Source organism: Grammomys surdaster, unplaced genomic scaffold, assembly GCF_004785775.1.
Source record: "Grammomys surdaster isolate TR1022 unplaced genomic scaffold, NIH_TR_1.0 139, whole genome shotgun sequence".
Lineage (NCBI taxonomy): Eukaryota > Metazoa > Chordata > Mammalia > Rodentia > Muridae > Grammomys > Grammomys surdaster.
Genome location: NW_021604597.1, coordinates 13901802 through 13927940, shown reverse-complemented (window position 1 = coordinate 13927940; position 26139 = coordinate 13901802). Strand labels below are relative to the sequence as shown.

At 40.8% G+C, this 26139-nt stretch overlaps 1 protein-coding gene and 1 pseudogene across 3 annotated transcripts in view; both read right to left on the bottom strand.

The window, feature by feature from the left end:
* The window catches only part of LOC114617876 (voltage-gated potassium channel subunit beta-1), a 390507-nt gene that overhangs the window by 70712 nt on the left and 293656 nt on the right, over window positions 1-26139 (bottom strand). For all 3 annotated transcript variants that reach the window (XM_028763547.1, XM_028763548.1, XM_028763549.1), the window contains exons 3-7: window positions 13527-13564; window positions 10249-10328; window positions 8390-8434; window positions 5864-5908; window positions 3240-3283 (exon numbers count right to left, since the gene is read on the bottom strand). In XM_028763547.1, coding sequence (XP_028619380.1) covers window positions 3240-3283; window positions 5864-5908; window positions 8390-8434; window positions 10249-10328; window positions 13527-13564 — 252 coding nt within the window. The remainder of the gene's footprint in view (window positions 1-3239; window positions 3284-5863; window positions 5909-8389; window positions 8435-10248; window positions 10329-13526; window positions 13565-26139) is intronic.
* On the bottom strand, window positions 4514-5619 carry LOC114617985 (annotated as a pseudogene).

Genomic DNA, 26139 nt, shown 5'->3' with positions numbered 1-26139 from the left:
ACACACACATGCACCATGAATCTTAAGACAATGGAGATTCAATAAAGTTTCTCATGGATTTTGTGAACCATTTCCTGAATCTCTTTCACTAACCAATTAGATTAAAAAATTTTTGAGTATTACACTGCCCTGTTTGGACTCCCTGGGCACCTGGGTTGTTGGATATTGACAAGCTCTGTGGTAGGTGACACATGTACTGGTGATGGTAGAGAGGAATGGTGGCAGCTAGGTGGGGCAGGCTGGACTTCAGCATCCAATTGCATACTAATTTTTAGCAGTACTTGTGTTTGGAAGAGAAAGTTAGAAGCTTTCCCTAGGGTTGGGGGTGGCCATTCATCATGGCAGCCTCATATGTCAGGAGCTCAGGATAGTGTCCTTCATAAAGCAGTTGTGCTCATAAACACAATATTATGACAAGATGACACTTGGTGTTCATTACATGATGACATTATGTTTCACATGAATTATTGAGTTTCCTCCATAGGTTGTAACTCTATAAAGTAGGACTACTTGGAATCTATGTTATACACGTGGAGATAGAGGTTTAAGTAGCTTATAGGTTACTCAGCTCATAAGTCATAAATAGTAGGAATTTGAATGTTGGTCTCAAAGCTCACGTACACAGAAATAAATACCAAAAACTGAGAAACAGAAACCTCAGATAAATACTTTACAAACAGTGAAATGATATAATAAATATTATGGTTAAAAGTATGTGTATATATAAGGGAGGGGGGAGAGAGATGCTTTCAAAAGTCTCCTTTTAAAATTAAACTTAAGTAATTGAGAGCTGGTGTGGTGTCAGCAGATAAAGGCTCCTGCTGCCAAGATGAATGGCCCAAGTTTGCTTACTGGGACCACTATCTACCCATCATGGAAGGATAGAACTCCCGTAAATTGTACTTTGATTGTATAATGTACTCTACATTGGAGCCCTGGCATTTCACACCTCCCTGTACCCAACAAAATACCAAAATACAATGTAATAAAAATAAAAATTAATTAATTGAATATCAGAACTTTTTTTCCTTTTCCTTTTTTTGTTTGTTTTTGTTTGTTTGTTTGTTTGTTTGTTTTTTGGTTTTTCGACACAGGGTTTCTCTGTGTAGCCCTGGCTGTCCTGGAACTCACTCTGTAGACCAGGCTGGCCTCAAACTCAGAAATCCGCCTGCCTCTGCCTCCCAAGTGCTGGGGTTAAAGGCGTGCACCACCACCGCCCAGCAGAACTATCTTTTTCTACTACTAGTCCAATTAGACATTTCAGCATGAACTCTTTCTCTCCACACCACCTGGGGTACATAGAGAATCAAAAGAGAGTAAACAGCAGTTTACAAAGAGCTCCTGAAATTGAGACTACCAAACCAAACAACAACTACACACACACACACACACACACACACACACACACACACCCTGTGATGTGTATACTATTAAAACACAAAAGCTACTTCTCAGGGAATAAAGCATAAAATTATAAAAAGAAGTTTGGACTCACTAATAAATGAGTAAATAAAACCACTTCATTTGACATGTATTCTTAGAAGAAAGTAATTGTTGATTACTTTCTTCTTTTTTTTACTTTTTTTAATTCTTTTTTTAAAGTAAATGTACCTTATTTTTTGACTTAAAACTGCTTCTAGAGTCTACCCTATTTACAGAAAGATGATCACTTACATGATTGTTTCTTATAGCAATAAATTGTGTGTAAAATATATTTTCATTGAGAAAGAAGTCTAGGTTAATATCTACAACTTGATTCTATTATTTTACATTTTCATATATGTATATAATGTGTTTTAATCAAATCTCCCTCCCAATCCCTTCCCCCAATTCTTTCCCTTTCCCCTTCCAACTTCATGTGTTCTCTTTTAAAACCCATTAAATTCATTTAATGTTATCTGAATATGCTTGGGTCTACAATCAACTCCTGCAGCATGGGTAGCCTTTCAGGGACTGCATCCTTGAAAATGGACTCTTCTGACTCTTGCAATCATTTATTGCAAAAAGCTCCACAGCTAGGGTGGGGTTTCACAAGCCCTTCCCCCATCCATGTTGGGGGAGTTGGCTGGCTGATTTTGAACAGGTCTTGAGCAGATAGTCACAGCCACTGGGAGTTCATGTATGTAGAGTGTGACACTGGAACAGTGTAGTGGGAGTGAAAAACAACCTCAGAAAATGTCCAGCAGATGTTTTACTGCAGATGTTTACTACTTCTGGCTCTTCAAATCTTTCCACCCTCTCCTCCTCAGTGATCCCTGAGCCTTGGGAGGAGTGGCTATGGTATAGATGGCCCATTTAAAGTTGAGCACACCACTGTCCCTTAGCCTTTGCATGCTGACCAGTTATAGGTCAAAAACTGATGAGTGGTGAGAGATGTGCCCATCTAAGTGGGTGTGCAGCCAGCCAGATAAGCAACTTAGTGAAAGACTCATACCAGACTGTCAAAATGGAGGAGAGAAAGAAATGGGCTGTGGGGTGGTAGTGGTGGTAATGGCTTTTTAAAAAATTTCTTAAGTTTTGATAATGTTACAATTTCATGAATGAAATTATTTCCAAAGATGGAGAAATTCTCTGCCTTAATAATTATCATAAATGTAAAGATATAAAAATCTTGGTGTGTGTATGTATGTATGTATGTATGTATGTATGTATGTATGTATGTGTGTTAGTTACTAGGATTGAATTCAAGCCTTGAGCCTGCTAGGCAAGCACCTTAACTCTGAGCTACATGCCCAATCCTTCTTGTCCTTGTTGGGTCCTGATTCTTCATGCATCTTTATGCTCCCTAAGCTCCCCCCCAGGAAGAAAGTTGATTAATGGTTGCTCTTTTCATAAATGACCTTTTCCTTCCCATATTTTTATTCTTTCAAATATTACATCCTTTCAGCAGTTTCTCCCCTCTCTTCCTCCAGTCTCTTTTCCCCACCCTCACTTCACCTCAGAAAATAGCATCTCTGTAAGGGACATTAACCAAACACTGCATACCAAGCTACAAAGAGACCAGGCACATACCATCATATCAAAGCTGGACAAAGCAACACAGTAGGAGGAAAAAGGTTCCACCTTGGGCAAAAGAGTCAGGTACAGCCCTGGCTCCCACTGTAAGGATTCCCATAAGAACACCAAGCTATTAATCCATAAGTATTGCAGAGGACCTATGTGTTTTGAACCTATTTGCTGATACCTTACTTGAAACAGGAGCCCACAAACTAAAATAAAATGGAAAGATTAGCTCTCACCTTCAATGATGTGCTTTCTAGACAATCCTCTTTCTGTTTCAGCTCTGCAACAAAACAGAGGTAGGTGACTTTGACTCTGGAATACTGTTATTTTCTAAAAATCATTTTGAAATGCAGAATAATAATCATTCTTTTTTAGTTTACACTGTGAAGTTTTTACCATATTTTCAGCAACTTCTGCATCACTGGCCACAAAAGAGAGAAAGCTGGTAGACAGTACTCCATGTGTAGATACCTGACAGATGTGGCCAGTACATTGATATTATTCAGCTCTAGGCTAAGCTACCAACCAGCCATTGTATAGACTTTCATTAGAGAACCCAATACACAGATGAATCTTTGAACCTTGTCTAGAGAAGGAAAACAATCTAGAGAAGAAAAAGATTCTAGGCATAAGAGGTTTACTCTATGGTGGCCAAACCACTGATAGTAAGTTTTTGCATGAGGCAAATTTGAAGGCAACTTTTGATGTTGAAAATAATTTAACAATGATTTAAAAAAAAAAGATGCAACAAACTTTTTTTAAACTAGCATCCAAGGGGAAAGGACAAGCCCTTGATGACAGAGCTTCTGTCATTCCAGAAAAACCCTGAAGTCTGGACAAGTAGAAAGGATGTGGTGGGTGAGTTGTGAAGTATGGATGAAGCTTTCCTTCAACATGAGTCCTTCAGACAGCTTCTCCTAAAAGCAAGTAATCCACCACTTCCCCTTTTAATGTATCTGTTCTGAGTCTTTTTCAAGTATCCCAGTCAGTATCATATGTAGCTCTGTTGCATAGTGGCTCCTGTAGCTGGTCTCATTTCTTCTTAATTCTTTGTACCCTCAAGGCAAGGTATCAGGTACCATTGCAAACATAGGGATCAAGGACACCATGAGTCAAATTACAGAAACCAGATACCTGCATTACTTATAGGTTCAGTATTATCTAAAAAGAGGACAATAGGATTAAAGATCTAAATTTCATCTTATGTCTTCATATCATTAGGAAGCTCAAGGATTGTAGCAGTATGGGCATGTGCATACATATGCATTGTGATTGGACTCTTCCTGAAGAACTAGCCTGGGCCTCCTATTTTAAAAGACAAACTGATGGTAACAACAACAACAACAAAAGAAATAGCAAACAAACTCTCACAAGCCCTCTGCATATACTCTCTATTTATTATAGGGTGGTAAATGAGGTTTTGCATGTTTCTGATTCATTATTATTGTGTTTGGTTTTTTTTTTATGGCCGTATCCATTTATTTACTCCTTCACTTTCATATCTGCTTATTTAGTGCACGCGTGGCCTGCACGCCTCGGTGAGCACGTGAAGGTCAGAGGACACTTTACAGGACTCAGTTGTCTCCCGTCTGGCTGGCCACAGGCCCAGGCAGTCTCCTGTGAGGTGCACATCCTCACACCACAGCTTCTTGTTCTTGCTCAGCCGGTTGTGACGCCAGATATTCTGTTTTTGAAGCAGTCGCCAGCTAGTACTCCCGGGACTCCGGTTCTAGCTCCTCTAGCTTTTTTGGGGGACCCAAGTTCACCTGAAAAGCCATACGGGGTACTTGGAGTTGGGCTTCAGGGCCACATCCTGGCCTTCCTTGTAGATGTTGACCCCCATGGCGTGCGTGGTGAGCTGAGTGGGGTCTGTGCACACCTCGGGGTCCTTCAGGGCCTCAGCAGCCACGCCGCCTTTGCCGCCCTTGCCGACTGGCTTCTTGGCATATTCCCGGATAAAGAATTCTCCAGGTCCCCCTGGGACCAGGAGCGCCCGAGGATGCCAGTGGGCCCACACTCAGGAAGCCCCAAGGAGACGGGCGGCCGCAATGACACTCGCCGGCTGCTTGCATGTCTCATTATTATTGTTAAGATCCCAATATCTCTGAGATTTCTCCAAGAAGCACTGGGCCAACAATTGCTCTAGTATAAGGACTAACTTGTTGTTTTCTTACATGTACTGTAAAAACAGCCAATTCCCTGATTCTTGTTGAATAATGTAAACAACCAGTTCAAGAATGACAGCCTGGTTCATAGAAGGCAGCTCTGCCTGTGGATTTGTTCTGCATCAAGCGACACACAGAGGCTGCTCTTTTATTGTCCTGCTGCTGAGTGACACTGGCATAGCTTCTGTTATTCCCCAATGAGATGGTCTTTTTGATCAGCTCTCTCAGAACCCTCTGCAAAAATGATCAGAGACTTGAACACCGAGGCAGACAAGGTATTTTTATCTTTGTGTTCTGTGGAAATCTTTGAGTTTTGGCAGATTCGAGGAGATTTTCTTTTGTGATGCTTTATTTTCTTTTCCTGAATTTTGAACTCTCTTTTGGAAATGGTTCTAAGTTAGACACTGACAAATTTACACGAATCATTTAGTAACAAGAGGCCACCTGCCATGTACTAAATTCCTTTGGGACTACTCTGCTAAAATGTAGTCCTATTTCTTTAGCATTAGAGGAAAAAACCCCATATGCCAATGAGTTTTAATGAGTTAACTGTGAATTGGTTGTTAACAAACAAACAAACAAACAAACAATAAAACAAACAAACAAACAAATAAAAAAACCAAAGGGAAAAAAGCAGGAATTGCTAGTCATTTCCTATCTCATAGAAAACAAAAGATGAAAGGTATTTAACTTACTTTCCACCCCAGTAGAGTTTGGTTGTGATGACCAAGCTGGACCTCCTGTATATCAAACAGACACAGAAAAATAGTGAATAATTTGTGGGCATTTGATGGACTGAATCATGTTATAATTATAGCATCAAAAGGATTTGTGACAGCACCTTACATTAAAAAGAAGACAGTGATGGAGTTCTAAATTCACAGTCCTGAAATGTAAGAACAAGGGAAACTGGAGAGTAGTGACTTAAAGTCAGACACTAGAAGGGGCTGAAGGGAACTAAGTTTTTCAGGAGACCCTGAAGGAGGAGGGCTGCCCAGCATGCTGGTAAATGGTGTTGCAATGTGTACTGAGTGGGAGGTGATCTTGGAGGTCAGAAATGGTGCCTGTGAGAACCAGAACGTAGGTGACTTACAGGCTGAGTTGCTTTGGTAGCTCGAGAGAGCAGCCGCTAATTAACACTTATTTAGAAGTTGGCATAATGTTGATTGCCTGTGAACCTTTCCTGGGAGGAAGCCTCCTCTCTGCCAAGGACCATGGGCCCGAGTGGCTCTGGGTTACAATCTTATGCAATCATCACATTCACAGGCAGTGAGAAGTGACTGCCTGCGTAGAAATATGAGTGATGAGATAAAGCCTCACAGTCAGTAAAGGTTTAAACCCTTTACCAAAGGTCTGATCATGTTCCCTTAAAGGAATAGAATGTGGAAATCATGTCAGCAAACTTGTTACCCTCTCAGAAGCCCCACTCAACAGCAGCAAGGGCAGCAAATGCAGCTTCTCATGTTGTGATCATGAAGAGCTGTCCTTTGAGAACTACAGGAATATTATTTAAACTTGTGAGGCAGAGAAAGCTCGGTACACTTCAGTTTAAAATTAAATCTTTTGAGATTCAAAATTCAGGATTATTTGAAATACCAGGCATGTATAATTCTATCCCCTGCAGAGGTGGCGAGACCTCAAAGCTATAGGGGCATACATTAACTATACAAGTATAGTTAATGATGGCCAGTGGAGAATGGTGGGTACAGTTCTGACAACTTGGTGGCCAAATGAAAAGTTTATTGAAAATGTTGGCAACCCCACCCTTCTAATTCCTGAAAAGCAATTTGAGTTACAGAAATGGAAGGTCCTGAGCATCTCCAAAAGGGCTGTGTACTTTTCAGATTAACGCATGAACTTTCTGCTGTCTATGGAGATAACAATCTGCACAGGAGAGCCAGGTCTCCTTTAGCAAGCATTTGTGTCTTCCAAAATACATTTGAAATAGTATAAAAGATGATCAGGAACCATTTTGATTATTTGGAGCAAATATTAGGCTAAAGCTGTACATTCTATCCAAACACTGAAGTTAGAGTCTGTCCAAAACTGTCTGCCCACGAAGGTGTGCACATTAGCATCTATGTGCAAGTAGCAAGCAACTGTTCTGGGTGGGGATTGACAATGTGAATATAGCACTGTAAGACAGAAATCTCCCAGTGCCTTCCCTTCCCTCTCACTTGCTCAGCATGGCACCTCAGCAGCCATTTTACACTTAGGGAAAACGAGGCTCAGGGAAATGAAATTACTTTCTCTGGTCAATGCAGCTACCAAGTGACAGCTCAAGGACCAGAAAACAAGCAAGTTAGTTGAAATGCTTTTATAAGCTCCGTGCCAGGATGGTGTGGTTTATCTTCTCACCAGTTTCCTCCTGGAGGCAAATGTGAACCATATAAACTTTTAATAGCACAGTAATAGCTTGAGCTGTTATTTGCTAGGCTGAAAGGTGGCTGGTGAAATATTCATAGTGTCTATTTTCCACAAAGTATGTATGATAGGTTCTGTAATGAAGGAGGATGGATCAATGCTTGCTGAGAAAAAAACCACTGTTTCTCCTTACTCAGGCATGGGGCAGCCTTCATCCAGCTGTTGGTCTTACTCTGTTGAGTTGCATGACAGCCTCAAAATGTCACACAACCCTCATTACCACTTGCTTTGGGGACAGAGTTGGAGGAAGAGATAGATGAGCACATTCCTTGAGGTTCTTGGATACTCACAAGGATAGCAGATACTTTTCTGAACATTCAGAAGTCAGAACTCCTGGCATCCAGGATAGATGTTGTCAACTGTATCCAGATGAGAAAGCTCTAGGCAATTATGCCACAGGCTTTTTGTTTCATCTTTGTACAGAGAGTTGTTAATAAAATGAGTGGTGAACATAAATCTACGTGTCTTGTAGCTTGCTTTCTTCACTAATTACAAGTACAGTTAAAGCTATGAAAATGTCATGTTCATTATGCACAAATAATCGCATGAACAGTCCCTTTTGCTCTGTTCAACACACTGTGATTCCCTGTAGTCAATGGCTATGTAAATTTTGAAGTACAAATAATGAACTCTCCGGCATTTATTTCCAAACCACCGTAGATTATTTCTTTACCTAGTGTTGATTATTTTTTTGGACAGCCTTTTGTACTAATACCATATGATTTTATTTTTTGCTTTTCTAGTACAAATCAGTAAGTCTTTAAAAGGCAAACTAGCAGTTATGGTAGACATGGTACCTCCAGCCTTTCTTCTTGATGATGCTCCCCAGAATCACCTCAGCCCTGAAAGGGGAAATAGACAATGTCTTAGGATGCAGTGTCTCAGAAAAGCAAGAGTCAACCCAACAGCAGAGCCATCCCATTTTTGAACTCTCATCTCAGTGCCTACAGATCCCCAAAATAGAAGCATGCTCAGCTGGTAGCACAGTCTCCACTGTTTCTGCTTGTGCCCGCAGAATTCTGCTCCCAGGCATCCCAGAAGCACCTGCCAAATGCTGGCACTGGCAGGAGACCGCCTGTGGTCCTGACATAAGAAACAGAGGAGTCATCTGGCAGCTTGGTCCCTCATAAAAATATCCTGCTTGGTGGTGTTCAATGAGAGTCAACACCACCTATTTCCATCTATTGTGCTGGAACAATTCAGTTGTGCCCAGAGGCTTCAGACTGTTTTAACAGAAAATACTGGTTTCCTAGTTGATCTTGGAAGAAAAGAAAGAATCTACATGTGTATTTAGATGTCTCCAAGTTCAAGGTTTTAGTTATAGTGGTCCATATGAGAATGTCCTAGGGACTGAGTAATGTTTGTCATATGACTAAGATATATAGAGACACTACAAAATACCTTTTCTGTTCCTAAGGCTGGGTTGTGGAAAGGTGCACTGAAGACATCCTAAGAGTATCCCCACTTCCACTTCCCCAGGCAGATTCACCAAGATTGAAGAGACTAAAATGTTCTCCTATAACCCTCCCAGTAAGATGCTAAGCATGAGAAGCAGTTGGGCTGCCAGAGATTGGAGTAGGGAAGTTAATGCAGTTAGCACTTTGTTCATCAGTGAGCCACATAAGGATGCTATTATTTGATATAAACCAAAGTTGTTTTTATTTAAAGGCATAACATCCAAGGAATCATGATGCAGGCTAGCTATGGTACATGCTCCAATTGGACAGACATGGGGTGGTCCTGGAATCTTTTTCATTGCTCCTTGTTTGGCTGTTGTTACATGTGACCTTAGATACTGGGAGCCTATCTCCACCATCAATGAATAATGATTCAAATGACATCCCTCACGGTAGGAGTTGCAATCACTATGTTCCCCTTCTCTGCTTTAGTCTGTTTGGGATTTAGCAAGATTCAACAGAGAAAAGCCTCTGAGAAGTGGGCATGTAGAACGGAGCAAGGCCATACAACTTCTACTTTCCTTCCTTGGATTCATTATAAACAACATGGATATGGATGCTCAAGTCCTCTGATGGCCTCCTTAAACATAAACAGGATTTTGAAAAGGAAGAAACAAAGTAAGAAAAAGCTCTGAGAGTATTTGGAGCTGACCGGGCAAGCCTCAGGTCTACTATAACTGTCCTAAGGAAGGGCAGCTGGCCTGCTGTTTGTACTCCACCATGGATATCTTCTTCCTTTGCTGATGGAAGCTGGACACCCACGTTCATTCCAGGAGACCAGGGCTCCATACTTATTCTAAAATACACTAGTTATGTTATGTGACATGGGCTTGGTGATCTGGACTGACAGAATAGCAGCTATGTGTTCTAACTTAGCAAGCCATATTTAGAGTGCCAAGTCAACACTCAGGTCCAAAGAAGTCTCTAGAAGTTCCTTGTCACTACCAGCAAGGTCTCTCTGGAGCCTAACGTCTTCAGAATAGGCTCTGAAGTACCCTCTTGATAAAGTTGTTGATTTCTTGGCATCATTTAGGAATCACAACTTTTATGAATACCAGCATAGGACTGAGGAAGAACATGGCTGCTGACCACATGTACAAGAAGAACAGCTCTTCCTTGCCAATGCCGCAGCAATGTCTCAGCACACCCTCTTGGTTCCACAGATGCCATGTGAGAGACAAAAACTGGTTCTGACTTACTTCCCAGCAGCATAGACTTCAGCAGTGTCGAAGAGATTAACTCCACTTTCGTAGGCAATTGTCATCAGTCGTTCAGCAACCTACAAGAGGAGGCAAGGGTCAGTCAGAAATGCCAGGCATCTTCCTAGCTGGGAAGCAATGTTAAATCTTTTATCTGCCTTTCACTCTGAGATTCCATTAACCACTTCTGTTTTTCTCAGCTGTAGTGAGTGACAAGAGAAAGAAAAAAGACTCAAGCATAAGACAGGTGATGCTTCCACCCCCAAACATAGGGTAGGCTGTAATCCCACTCCTGGGGGGTGTGTTTGGTTGCCCACTAGAGCACTGAGGGGCTCTGATCTGTGTTTCCCACCCTGCTGGGAAGACCTTGTTTGAGAACACCCTCAGTGACATCTAATCTTGCTGACAAAGAGGGTCATTTGTATCAAAGCTGACTCCATCTCTCAACCCCTTTCTGCAAGCCAATAGTTTCTGGCAGTTGGATGACTCCTGACCTAAAAGCTTGTGACTTTCCTCAAGGCCTAGCCAACTGTGCTGATGAATCACAGGCCAGACAATCATGACTGTTGTAAAGCTCCTGCCACCCACAGTTCAGTGGAACAATAAGCATCATCTTGGCGCTGCTGCTGAGTCAACACAGGGGAGGGAGCAAGCTCCTCTGTGCTCAGGCCCCATTGGATCAGAGCTCTGTGCTCCATCCTTTGTGCTGCTCAGTGCAAGTGAGAAGTGTGCCAGGAGAATAGAAGGCTACCTTCAACAGTCAGCCTGAGGTAGAGCTGTAGGAGGGTAGTGAACAAAGCAGTGGAGGAGTCTTTCTCGACTTTGCTGATTAATTTGCTAGATGTTTGAAAAAAATTTTCCACTTCACACATAATAACAATTGATTTTCCATTATGTTCTTTGATGGTGAACTAAAGTTGTTTCAGCAGCATTTCTAATATAGACTGTTTCTGGTGTTTTTGAAAATTAGCCTCTCAAGACCATGGGGCGGCTAGTGTGCATGTCCACTAGCATTACCCACGAGAAAGCAGTAACTACCTTTTAATATGATAATATTAAGATATTTTAAAGCAGAGTTGAACAGTAAGGCAAATATAATTTCCTTAATTTTGACTGTCCTGTTTTAGATGATGGTAAAAATTAGTGTTGTATGTCATAGCGCATATTGGTGGACTATTATTAGGAAATATAACAATCTTATCTACAGAGAAGTTTTGAACTGACAGTAGAAACCCTTCCCAATCATAGGATCTAAAGACCTCATGTGGAATAATGGGAAAAACATTGAATTAAGTGTAAAGACTTGTTTTAGGCCTTGATATAGTTTTTGATCTGAAATGCCTTATGAATCCCTTGCATTTGGTCCCTGGTCTGCAGCATTTTTTGGAGATGGCAGACTCCTTAGGAGGGGTGGCTTACTGGTAGGAAGGTAAGTCACTAGGCTTCTGGCTCTCTTCCCTTCTTGGGGCTCCCTGTCCTCTAGTTCACGCTCAGCTATGACATACTGGCTTACTACACACCAAAGTCAATAGAACCTAAAGAATATGGATTGAAAACCCTTTTTGTCTAAAAGTTGATTGCTTGAGGTCATTTGTCACAGTAATGGAATATGAACACAGCCCACGAATGTCCTCTTACTATTTAAATAAATAAATGTGGGCAAATCATTTGACCTTTTCAGTTTCCTTATCGGAAAACTGCAAGTGATCCTTTGAAGGGGTCCTCTTCTCCCTCATGGAGCCTGGAGGCATAATGGAAGTTGATCCCTCTTCCTCAACAAAGACCTAATGGCCTATGAGCCACTTGGCCAGGACAGGTTTTGTGAGAGACCTTTCTCTCACACTAATGAGATGCAACAGACATTTCTTGTAATACCTTTCCCTTCTTTATAGAATTTCTAGAAACAGAAGTTTTTCCCTGCTGTTTTTGACTCTTAAATATTGCTGCAGCTATTTCATTCTTGGTACTCAAAGAGGAAGTTGATGCAGAGGGTTGTAGGTTGTATAAAGCTGAGGGCATGGCTCTCCTAAATGTTGAACTGGATACTCTCTTCTTGGCTAAACTAATGTGAGGAGGGTTTCTGCTATTAAAGCTGCCTCAACTACATTACATTCCATGAGAATATATGGAATAAATCCCCCAGTCCTGTGCTTTTGGAGATAAATGTGCTTTTTATTACTTTTAAGAAGTTATTGCTTATTTGAAAAACATATCATGTTTTTGGTTTTTTACTTGAAGGACACATGTTCAAGTTACTAAGTTTGTTAATATCTCTGCTAAGTACCTATCCAATACATTGAAAATCTCCTGAAGTGCCATTGATAATCAGTATCCAGAATATTATGGCCGTTTTTACTTGATTTGAGTTGAGAGTACCTGGAAGTCTGAGAGAAAGCTGAAGGATCAGGAAGGTAAATTCAGAGTTACTGGCTTATGTTTCACCCCTAGAGAAGAGGTGGGATTGAGCCATTCAGTTGTGAGTGTGATTGGGTTTGGCTAGTCTTCCTTGTTCCTCTTTGTGGACAGCTCTATAGGAATCTTCCCCCAGCTGCTCTCCCGAAGGACAGTAGCTGTCAGCTGTGCATCTGTGTAAGTGCCTCTGCGGCCGTTCATGACAACTTGATTGTGCAATTTTGGGAACTGGAATTTTGAAATGGTTCATCACAGAGGTCAGTCCTGCATGCCCAGACATGGGTTCCCTACAGCAGAGAACAGACAGTATGACGGGTAGAGCAGAGACTTGGGGGGAAATAGAACTGCTCAAAAGGCTAGCCATCATTGCCCTTTTCCTTCTACACAGTGCATCAGGCAGTGGCAGGTTACACGCAGGCTAGAGACCCTGGCTGTCAACTTAGTTCCCTCCTATGCTTTGCTTACTTCATGGCTAACAGTGCCTGTGGCCTTTGCTATACTTCCTGTGAATGTGCCTTTGTGCTAACCCCATACATCCCCATCTGATGCCAGTCATAAAGTCTCTTGATGTGCACCTGGGTCCTCTTGTGGGGAGAAAGGACTTCCTTCCTTAGCTACTGGGAGCATGAATGTTGGAAGACCTTTTACTGCCAGCCCCTAAAACTATGCTTGGCTGGAGTCATCCAGCCAGTTATACAAGATCTGTTTCTAAACTAATGACTGGGTAGTACAGTTACACACACACACACACACACACACACACACACACACACATAAATAAAAATCCAAGAAAAAATGTTAGGAAGAGAAGACAATCACTACTGCACATTTTCTTCATTAGAATTTAGAAGCTAAAAGTAGCTTACCTCATCTGAAATTTGACCTCCGAATGTCACCCATGTTCCTAGAAGAGAGCAAATATTTGCATTATTTGCAGCCATTTTTCTAAGATAATAACAGCAGACTTTTGTATCAAGCAGGTAGTTCACCAATGGTACTTAGATGAGGGCACATGCAGGCTGTTGTCTAGCCTCTCCCCCTCCCCCATCCACTTCTTAAATATTCCAGAAAGGGTCTATGACCCTTTGGGAGAAGAATGCCTCTTCAAGTCACCATGGATGCTTATGGCAGGCAGCCCTGGCCTAATGAGACTTTGCTTCTGCTGTAGCACTAAATGCACAAGGAGCCAGTGCTATGCAGCTCACTTGGGCTACACACCTATTTTTCCTCTTCTGCAGTTAAAGGCCCATTCTGACAGTGAGCTCAAGAAAGTGTACACAGCCACAGTGAGCCTGACCTTGACTTCTTGCCTTTGCCCCCAACAAGACTTTGTTTTGTATTTTCTGTTACCTTTCAAGAGGACTTTCTCAGACACTCTGCCAGGTTCTGTTTACAAGACCTGGGTGGTGACATTTAATGTACCTTCTCTGTATGATCTGCTGTGGCAAGTCTCTGTTGGTTTGGGGTGAAGATAGCAGCAGGAGTGAAGGCAAGGAGAAGGAAGGCAAAAGGAAGGAAACATAGCTAGCAGCACTGAGCAGGCACGTTATGCTCATCTCCAGCAAGCCTAATAAGTCAATCCCTTCCACATCCATTTTTTTTTGGGGGGGACCTTAAGTATATCAAAGACGTCACACTCTATACTTAGGGTAAAGAGGTGGTGTTATGGTTTCCATCTTTAGCTCATAGTTAACAGTTTATCTTGATAAATGCTTGAACTGAGACAAACTCAAGGCAGTACGACAGAGAGCACTCTACCCTAGGCCTGGGGGGAAACATTCATGGAGGACTTCCTAGAGAATGTGACACCTTGGCTGAGTCTTAGAGGAGTAAAGGGAATGGAGAAGAAAGGGGTAGGCATTTCAGATATAGACAAGAGCTTGGGAAAACAAGAAGGTGCTGATGGGCTGTGTATAGACCATCAGTCGATGGAGTGAAACAAGGGCAGAGGGAGCCCTGCATGGACACAGTTCACAGGCAAGGTTGGTGCTTATAGGGTGTGAACTAAATGCTGCTGGCAGCTTATATTCTTCAATCCACTGTAACAGTCACAGCCACCACTATGACACACCTTCTCGATGCCACACAGTATACCAAGAAATTTCTCTTGAATCATTCGACAGGCCCAAAAGGCAATTTTATTATTTGTGTTAACAGCTGAGCAACCTCACATTAGCCAACACCATGTGAGATACCCATGTTTTCACAGACATGCTTGACTTTGAGAAGGTTGTCCCTTTCAGTGTATCATGCTGCTGAATTAGACTATCACTAAATTAGTGTGACACCCATGGACATATGTTGATAGAATTGCACGCTTTGTCTTTGTTCTCTGAGACTGAAACCGAGGGAGTGATCCTTCAAGTGTGCTCTCTATGTGCAGAGGATACAAATGGGCAGCCCAGAGCTGACCTCGGCTTGCAGGCTTGCTCTGCTTCACTAGGATAGACTGGTGTTTAAACACATGGGAATTTTTTTTTCTGAAAATTTTTGGATTTTCGGCAACATTGATAACAAAGGTCAATATCCTTTCTAGGATAGGGTGCCTTTGTGAAAGACCACGCCAGTTAATGAAAACCTCTCCTCCTGCCACCGCCTGTGCTTCCCCATGTATTCTTAACGTTGAAATAAATTGGTTACTGCTTTGTACCGTATGTCTATTGCCATTCTTCTTACAGCAGTAATAAAAGGAGCATGAACTTATACATAAAAAATTGGATATTTTAAGAAAAAAATAGGCATAGACTTTTTCTCCCCAAATATTATTCTAAACAAATGGAGAAAAATCCTATCCTGAGGCACCAAAATAAAACCAGCCATGACTGTACACAGAAAAGATGGTCTTTGAAAAACATAATGGCCTGAGGAAATGGCAGTGTTTTCTTTTGAATGGGAAATAAATATGTGAGACACTGGGAAATGCAGCTCTGTATTGAGTTGGGGGCGGGGATGTTTTGCGTCAAAACCTTCTCACAGACTACACATTTCCAAGAGTCCCTTTGAATGCAGCAGAAACGGTGTGTCCAGAGAACAAACATTTGAGAAGGTTCGTGGAACCGTGTGAGGTATGTGGATGAGACATTCAGCAGTCACTGGAGCCACTTTCTATTGCAGCAAATGAGAAAGCAGGTATGGTGGCAGCTCACTGTGGTATGATGAACACTTTGGAGGTGTCGAAGAACTTTTGGATGGGGGTTCATGAAAAGAAAAACATGAGGAATGGCAGTCTTGTGTGATGTGGGGAAGTCTCAGATCATTTGAAAACTGAGTATATACTGGTCAAAATCAGTGTTGCCAGATGTTGGTGGGGTTGTCAAGTCAAGGACCAAAGATGGGACTATTTCATAGGAGCGCTATGCCTGAGCCCCTTAATTTTCTCATTCATTATAAATGGCTTTGGGCAAAGAACTAAAATGGCACAAGTCACAGGTTCAGTAATGAATCCCACAAATTAGCTATTCTTCTATATCTTCAAGCAAATTCAGGTCAGTGCTTAATGAATTTGATGGCTTGCTTGTGCTGTTCAGTGAAGGCAAATTTTTTGTATGATTGGTTTTTTTTTGTTTTTTTGTTTTTTTTTTGTTTTTTTTGTTTTTTAATCGTTCCTGTCATCAATGGGACTAGTCCCATCTCTACTCAGCCCTGAAGATTTCCTCAAGTCTGAGTTTCTTGCTGGCTTTACAAATCATCTGTACTTGAACACTTTTCAACAGGGACATTCCTTGACTTACAAAGAGGTTGTAGCCTGGTTAATCTATTACATGTTAAAAATACCATAAGACAAATACGTTTCACATACTGAATGTACCAAATATTCTAGCTTAGCCAGCAGTCTAATGTATAGTATCAACTGTTTCCTCCATAGTAGGTTAGTTGAGCAGAGGTTTACCCACCTGCTGATGCCCAGCATCATGACAGTATTTAATGCAAATTTTGTCCCAGGAAAGGATCAAAATTCACATGCAAAGTACAAAAGTTTGGGGTTTAGCTGAGTGCAGTACCAGACTACCATGCAAAATACCCTAGATTTAATCCTTAACACCATAACAAAAATCAAAGTATAGTTTCTACCAAATGTATATTGCTGCTATACCATCATAGAGTTATAAATTGCAAGACAAGACACCATTACATCAGAACCTATATTTGCCTATATTATGATTTGCTCCTCTCAGACCTGACAAAGCTTGGGGAAGTCACTTATTGAGGAATAACAATCCATTTTCTAGATAAGAATTATAGCCTAAAATTCATCCTCTAAGACAATGTTGTTCAAAACTAGATTCCAAAAGTTCTTTGATTTCAAGTTTTATGCAGATAAACTAGCATCATTTAGCTCACTTTTATTAATTAGTTACTGATGGTATTGAAGACTAAATACAACTCTGAAAGCCAGGACTGTATGAACATCTTGGTGGAAGGGAAGGGCAGCCTACACTTATGCACTGGTGGTGATTCCAGTCACAATGTGACGACACTAGTCTTAGGAGCAGTTCTATTTAAAAAGAATCAGAAAAACAAAATGAAACAAAAACCAACTCTTTCATGTTGCTTTAAATAATGTAAGGCTACATATTTAGCAGATGTACAACTTGGTCTTCATGTGAGCCCCCTAACAAGTGGTACAGGGTCTGTCTCTGACTCTGTTGCCTGCCTGTGGATCCTGTTCCCCTAACTAGGTGATCTGTCTGGCCTCAGTGGGAGAGGATGTTCCTGGTTGTGCAGTGACTTGATGTGCCAGAGTGGGTTGGTACCCAGGAGAGGCCTCCCCTTTCTGGGAGGAAAAGGAAGGATTGAGGGAGGGGCTTGTTAGAGGTGGGGGGCTGTTAGAGGTAGGGGACTGTGAAGATGGGGGCTATGATCAGGATGTAAAGTGGATAAATAAATAAATGGAGAAAAAGACGGGCAGTGGTGGCACACGCCTTTAATCCCAGCACTTGGGAGGCAGAGGCAGGCGGATTTCTGAGTTCGAGGCCAGCCTGGTCTACAGAGTGAAGGACAGCCAGGGCTACACAGAGAAACCCTGTCCCGAAAGAGCAATAAATAAATAAATAAATAAATAAATAAATAAATAAATGGAGAAAAAAAGAATGTAAGGCTGTATACATCATAGTGAAAGTCAGTTAGCCCAAAGGACACTGTCATACAGTAGAAAAGACATTAGGCCAAAGCAGTGATGAATTATGAAAAAATAGTGATAGTTATACAATTTTCCATTTCAAATAGCTTAAAATTATCAATATATAACAGTAAATGCATCATGTATGTTTATGTTATTGCTATAGTTTGAATATGGTTTGTGTGCGACCAATGGCTCATAGGTTGGGAGTTTGGCCTGGTGCTGTTGGGAAGTGGTGGGAATTTTAAGAGGTAGATCTTGTAGGTCATAGGTCACTGGGGTAAGTAAGCTTTTGGCAGCTGTCATGAGGGAGATGTTATGAAAGGACCAAGTTTGACCCCTTTGTCCTCTCTGTTCTTATTTGAAATGAGGTCACTTTTTCATTCAGACATGGATTCCTGTCATGCTGTACTGTCACAAACTGGCCTCACAGAGGCCAGGTCAAGCTCACTGTTCCCTCTACCTCCCTCCACTCCATGTTCCCACTAATCTTGGGCTCTACACCTTCAAAACTCTAAGCTAAATAAGTAGCCAGTGTCAGATATGTTATTATAGCAATGGCAAGCTAATAAAGCTACATATATACACCATAACTGGAAAAAAATAGTGTTTCTCTTTTGGAAGTTAGCTATTACACTTGTCTTACTTTGTTCAAGGGGACTACCTCCCCTGACTCTTTCTTCACACACTTCTCTCCAAATCCCTAGAACAAAAGCGGAGCCTTAGTAGATGGTTGATCAATGTTGGCTAAGTTGAACTAAATTGCCTCTTGACTATCATTAGTACTTCAAAGTACTCGGTCAATTTCCTACTAAGCATATTTATTTTAACTTATTGAAGAATGATGAATAATTCTCATTAATAATATATTAGTTCTTCTAGTTTCTAAGTGGTTGATATGTTTCCCACCATCCCTAGGTACAACAACCATTTCTTTTCCTGGAGAAGGACCCTATGATAATCCTTCCCCTTGCTGCAGGACTCCAGTGAGGGAGAGTGGTGACATTGTGGGAAGTTGTACCAACTATCACTGGAGAAAGAGATGCCACAGTCCTTCTTGCTGGAGGATGATAGAGCCAACAGCTGTGTAGTCAGGGATCTCTGATTCTAGGATCTCATGTTCTACTATATCGTCTCCAGGAGAGCTAAGGTGGTTTTGCTATTTAATATGATTCTCTTAATGGCTAGATGATGTCTGAAGAACTAACTGTGTTCATTCATGAAGAGAAATACATAGCTTCAGGAGCAAACAGAGTAAAGAACCCAAAAATCCTAGGCCTAGCAATATGCACTGAGGTGAAGTCTCTAGTGATGGGTCTGGGATATCTAGTCAGGTGTCTGAGGTATGGTTGAGGAATTCACTTCTTGTTCTTATCATGTTACATCAACTTAAGGGTATAGAATGGAAACACCCATTTCCTGAGGAAGCAATGTATTCAGGCAGGCCTGGGTCGGAGTCCTAAGTCTTCTGCTCACTAGGAGGATAACAGCTGGTGGCAATAAACAAACAAACAAACAAACAAATAAAATCAGCACAGAATTTTTTTAGGAGGATGCTGAAATAAAAGGAAAGGTAACAGTCTCTACCTCAGTGACACCATTAACTCCTCATCTTAGCTTAGCACTAGAATTTCCTAGAAGTGCCACTCTAGGAAGATTTTGATTATTTGTATCTGAGCTGCATCCTGATTACCTGTGTCTTTAACAAGCAGCCATGAGATCTGAGTGTGGCATGACATACTGAGAAGCCCTACTGTGGCCACAGCAGAGATGCAGGCTTGTATTGCAAGACTGGGACACAGCTCAAGGCCACACCTCCTGCAAATGGAACATCCCTCCTAATCCCTCCTCAATTTGGCTTGCATCTGTCAGTATTTTACTCAGAGCCTGGCCTTTATTTTTGGATCCAAGCTGCAGCCTAATTTTTTTTTTTTTTTTGGCTTCTAGTATGTTGCTAATGAGCATCTGGCCAGAGTTAACAAGTGCGATATCAACTAAGACTTTCTTTTTCTTTTGGTTACCTTTTCTTACAAGAACCAATAATACCACCCAGGCTCTCAGTGGGCGAGGCTGGCATCCTCTCACACCTGCACTTTACAAAAGAGCTTGAAATAGCAATACAACTAGACAAAGAAGTGGTGAAGGCCATGCACATGCACTTGTGCCTCTAAGATAGGTGAGATGCAGGTAGTATTCCCATTTACAGCTAAAGAAAGTGAAGACACACACACATACACACACACTCTCACACACACACTTTTAATGACTAAACACCATTTAAATGCTTTGTTTACCACTTGGAATGTAGTAAAATGGAAACTATGGTCAGATGAGAAAAAAGTTCTCAGTGTCTGCCATATGGATTCATTGTGTGTGTGTGTGTGTGTGTGTGAGTGTGTGTGTGTGTGTGTGTGTGTGTGTGTTTTCCTAGACACTGGATCTCAACCTGTGAGTCTCGACCCCCATGAGAATTGAATGATTCTTTTATAGGGGGTCACCTTAAGTCCGTAATATCAGAAAACACAGATATTTACTTTATGATCCATAATAGTAGCAAAATTACAGTTATAAAGTAGCAATGAAAATAATTTTATAGTTGGGGGGGTCATTACAACATGAGGAACTACAGTAAAGGGTTGCAGCATTAGGAAGGTTGAGAACCACTAGTCTAGACTCTTCTGTATGCATCTTCAGTTCTAATCCTTATGGAAAAACTGAACAGTGCTTGAAAACATTGCTTATTCTACATATGAGGGACTCCAGTGTTAGAGTGGTGACTTACCAGGGCTCTTTAGTGGTAGGCTACTTAAGCCACACTGTCCAGAGTCTCATGCTGATTTTGGGTGATGTGCCTTGAGCTCTCTACCTATCCCATGCTCCATTCCAGCCAACTGTACATCTGGCTGTTGCAACATCATCCTGTTTTAGGGATCTGTTCACATCTTTCCCTCTGCTAATTGTCTCTCCCATGGAAACCTTTTCTATGATATGCTTCATACCTCTTTCTTCTCTTTTATTGTTCATCTGTGGATGAAGAATGCCATTTATCTGTCCCCATGCCTCTAGGTCACCTCCATGCTCAGGTATTCTCTCAAGGTCACCTGAAATCAGGGTTTGTCTAAGGGCTCTGCTGTTCTACAAGCAACACCCCAATTTCATACACAGAAAACAGACCCAGCTCTTAGCTGGCACACTCTTTAAAACTCAAGACCTGGTTGAAGGATGACTAATGACAGTGTATGATATCTGTGGAAGGGTACTGGGACAGATTGCCCAGGAATGGAACCTGTAGCAGAAGTGAGCCCCTGGCTGACAGTGCTGTTTGGATATCACAGAAACATCTATGGAGTGTGGCCTCTGACCTGAGAATGTGTGCACATTTGAGGTTCTGAGGGTCAAAGGGATGGGGCAGACACAAGTTCTTTATGGCCTTTATAAAGAATGTACAAATACTTGCTCCTTCTTTCTTTTGCCCCCTTTCTCTGTGTTCTTCCCCATCCCCACTTTCTTCCTTCCATTTTCTTTCTTTGATTTAAAATTTCTTGTTTTTAGGAGCCAAGGGCTTCTAGCTCCATGCTGTTTTAAGAGTTATTTCAGGGCAAGTTCGCCCAGAATCATTTTGTTCTATTTGTCTATTTGTCTGATCAATACAAGTTAAAGAGCATGGTGTTGAAGATAGGACGGATGGCAGGGATGTGCTGGTTAGAAGTGGTCAATCTTAGAAGAGTGTTATTAAGCAGGGTCGAGCATCAGTAGGACAGACATCTTGACATACCCTGTAAGCCTTCACCAGAAAGAACAACCTAGGCTTTGAATTTTGATGCTAGATTAACTGTAACTACCAATTTAAACTTATTAGTTCCCTTCTTGAAATTTCTTTACAAAGACATAATTTCTGAATTGATTTCTTGAACCACTTAGGAAAATTCAAAATAAAAAGCTTAAAATTCATAAAGTTTTCTTCTCTGCTTTCATTTCTTTTGCCCATGTTACTGAAGTATATATTAGTACTTTTGTAGCCTGAAGCAAAAGTTACTTTTATTGAACAATCCATTTAATAAACAAGAGTTGCAGCGAATCACAATTCTTATTTCTTACGATGAAAAAGGGACATTGAATGTGGTTTGTCATATTATGTTTTAATTTTCTTGGTTATGGCTTGTAATCTTTTTCTTGTACTAATGCTTATGTATTGGGGATTATTTTCTCAAATTAAACTTGTAGGGTCCAAAAAAAAAAAACCCCTGTATACAGCATCAACAAAATGTTCTCATGCTGCTCTTTGAAAAATTCTCATAAGAAATATGTAGAGTAGTTAACATAGGTGAAGTAAACAGTATTGGAGGAAAAGTAGACATTTAGCATAGAATATAAGAAGTAAACACCAGTTTTTGATTCTTAAAACAAATTCAAATATTTTAAATATCTTCTTCCAAAATGTGACCTACTACTAGGATAGCCAATGCTTTTACCCTGTGAGATCTTTGCACACTGGAATATAGTCTGTGCTCAAAAACATATTTTTGTTTCTTTTCAGGTCTATCATGCATTGCCACAGCAAGTTACTATGAGTAAGAACTCTGGGAAAATACCAACAGCTTGAAAGCCAATGTGGGCTTCTGCACCGTTTCTTTTATCTCTGAACATCTTTGTTGAATTGCTGTTGTCACTGATAGTTCAGAAAGGTGTTCTACCTCAAATAGGAATAATTTTGAAAATTTAGTGTTTCTGAACATAAAAAAATACAGTGTGAATTCACGTGGATGTTAAGATCTGCTGTGAAATACATTTTAATTTCCTAAAAAGCAAGAAAAGTGTCTAGGTGAAAAGAAGAAGATAATAATGGTAAAACCGATGAAAAAATGTTTTTTCAACAGTCATTTCAAAGTCTTTTTCCTGGGCCATGAGAGACCAGATGTTCAGGATATTAAACATCATTAAAAGACAAATTTTGTGTTCAGAGAGTAGGAATAGAGTGACATTCTTACTGAAGCAGGAATACAAATGTGCTTTTGACTAAGAAATTCTTGAACTATAAAGGAAGTAAAACAGAATATATATATATGGGACAATTTGATAAAAACCTAAAATGATTCTCATTCTCAGCCATATTGCAATTAGATTAATTCAGTTCCTATGTTCACTTATAGATTCATCAATTTACATATAAACATTACCTCACTTCATTGGTGATTATAAATACAAGCTGCTAATAATTTTACTTTAAAAATGTCTATACTCTTTTTCTAACAGAACATTTATAGCTATACCAAGTTAAGGGCAGTATTTCTGTATCATCCATAGGCTGACACACACTCCTTTTATGCAGACTCTCCTATTTCTATCAAAATAATAAAAATTTTCCTTTCTCAGTAATTATATGCAGAAATTTAACACAACATCAAAAACAAAGTGAAACAGTCCTAAATCATAAAGCCAGGGTAATCTATCTTTAATTTTAGGATTCAATTTAATCTAGACTCCATGTAATGTCTGATGGTTAACGTGATTATCTGCCTGACTAGGTCAATGGACACTTAGGAGATTAGTGAAGGGCATTTCAGGGTGTGTCTATGATGGGGTTTCTGGAGATATTTAGTGTGTGCCACAGTGAATGTACTGATCCTGTGATGGATTCATATGATGGTGTTATTGAATGGTGGTGAAAGGTATGAGGTGGGGCGTAGATGAAGGAAGTTCTGTGAGTGTGTTTTTGAGGCCTATATCCTTCTCTAACTTCTAGTATTTGCCCTTTCTCTGCTTTCTGGTCTCCATGACATGAATCTGATTTTCCCTCCCAGCCACCATGGTTGATGCCTTTGAAATCGTAAGCCAAAATGCAACCTTCTTCAAGTTATTTCTACTTGGTTTTTGGTTTCAGTGACAAGAAGACTGATTATCAGAGAGCCATTCATTGTCCTTCCAAATGATAGGCTATGTTGAAAAGTTAATCTATGTCTGAGAGAAGAACAGAACAGTTCCAGGAAACCTGGTCTCTAAAGACAAACTGCTGCTGTCAGCTCCAGCTTTCCCACCTAGGGAAATGAGCATCAAGACAATGATATTATAATAGCAAAGTCCTGATTATATGGTGACACAGTGAAATTTCCTGGCATACAATATAGACAGCAATCCAGAAATTTAGGTAAATAGAAACCAAAGAACATAAGCATTATAGTTTTATTTTAACTGCCTTCTGTTGATCTCAGACACAGAATGTGGGCCTTCTTAGGACATTCTTTAACAAACTGCCAAGTGAGCTTTTCAGTCTGAGACAGTATAAAACATGGCATCTCTCAGGTGCTCCTGGGGTCTCTTACGAATGATTCAATAGTAGGAGAAAAGAGATGATCAATGACAGACTTTTTTATTGCCTGCTCCTCTTTTTATCAATACATTGCTTGGGAATGGGTTAATCTGAATGAATACATCATTATTTTAGTTAGTGGCCACATGCCCAAGTGCACACCAGTAGAATGTTCTGGAGGGAGGCTGGGAGATCATCATGAATACAGGGAAGTGTCAAGGTAGGATAACACTAACATATGCTATCTTAAGCAGCATAGTGTCAACTATTTCTTCTGATGGTCCCAGTGACTCTGACTGGGGGGACGAGGGAGGTGTTCCCAGAGGGAGTACCAGGACAGAGAACTACCTAATGATGCTCCATTTTTTGGTAGTTTTGTGATTTGTCAAGAATCTCAGGAACCACTCACGATGAGAACAGAAGGTTTGGTCAACACAACTATGATGGGTAGCTCATTTAACACCATATTTTACTAATTTTTTGAGAATGTTAAGTGATGTATTTTGATCATATCCACCCTAAACTCTTCCCTATAACTCTTCCCAGGTTCACCCCAACTCCCTGTCTTGTCCTCTTTACTGTTATTGTGTGTGTGTGTTAATTCTGATTTATGCTGACCATATATTCCCAGGACTGTCCAGAGAGTTACAACTTTAATGAAGACCAGTACTGAAGTAGCTTCTCTGTTAGGAGTGAGGACTCATGAGCCTCTTCCCACTCCATCTAGGATGTTGGCTGGCCTGATCTTGTACAGACCTTGTGCAGTTGCTGTGATGAAGAATGGTTTTCAAAGGTTAGGTGAGGCACTAACAGTCCCTTCCTCAGGACAGGGGTTCTGTTTGTTTTGTTTATTACTGTCCTCAACAACATAACTGACTTCAGTTTTGCAAATTAACTCCCTCCTCATTCAATAGGCAGTGCATTATAAAACTATTTTTCTTATTTTACAACAACTCTTAAAGGCATATTTAAATTTTTTCTTTTGGATATACTTCAAATTATGTCCACAGATAATTAATTAATTTACTCTTGTGACTCAATTCACACCTAAAATGGGCAATGATACCTACTCACTGTATAGTTGTGAGAATGAAATGAGATGATGATTATTCCAACCAATATTTTGGGAACTTACACTGTGTCAGTCACTGTGTATCTATTCTATAACATCATGTCCATCAATCATGACCTCTCTGATCTGAGTTTGTAGGTTGACAAGTGCTGGGGTTGGTAACTAAGCCTGGGCTGTGAGACTCTACAGCCCACACTGTAAGATGATTCAGCCATATGCACAACAGCACTCAGGCTCTGACCAGGACTCACTGAATGCTACGTTCCTTCTTACCTCCTAAGAGAAACTATTTGAAGCATCAGAAGTGCTACAGGAAGATACTGCTTCAGAGATTGCAGTGAAAGCCCAACTCAGCAGAATATATCATCAGTTCTAAAGGCAAATCCAACTGAACAAAGCTCTGGGAAAGGTTTTATTTGTTATAGAATTTGAAATGGAACATTATGAATAGAAAAAAAATTAAAAAGATACTGCAATGTTCAAATATTCCTTTTAAAACTGGAAGCAAAGGTAATTTTAAAAAAATGAACACCTAGTTTCCTATTTGCTTCTCACACTGGTGAGCAGAAGGGCATATGCATACTTTCTGGCTGGGCCTCTTGCATGCTGTGTGGACAGCAAATTGCCTTTAAATATGCCAAACTTCCTCATCACCCAGCCAGTGATAAGCAAGCAACTCAGACAAGTCAGGGTTGCATCTCAGGTGAAAGCTGGGTTGCTGTCCCTTGTCCAAGTCTGTAAATCTCAATTCTAGTCCAGGAAGTGGGACCACCTGGGAAACTGATGAATCACTCCCTTTCCCACTAGTGAGGGAATCATGGTTTAGTCAGTTGGAGAAAAGGTCCAGGCATAGTGTTCTCTCTCTCCCTCTCCCTCTCCCTCTCCCTCTCCCTCTCCCTCTCCCTCTCCCTCTCTCCCTCTCTCCCTCTCTCCCTCTCTCCCTCTCTCCCTCTCTCCCTCTCTCCCTCTCCCTCTCTCCCT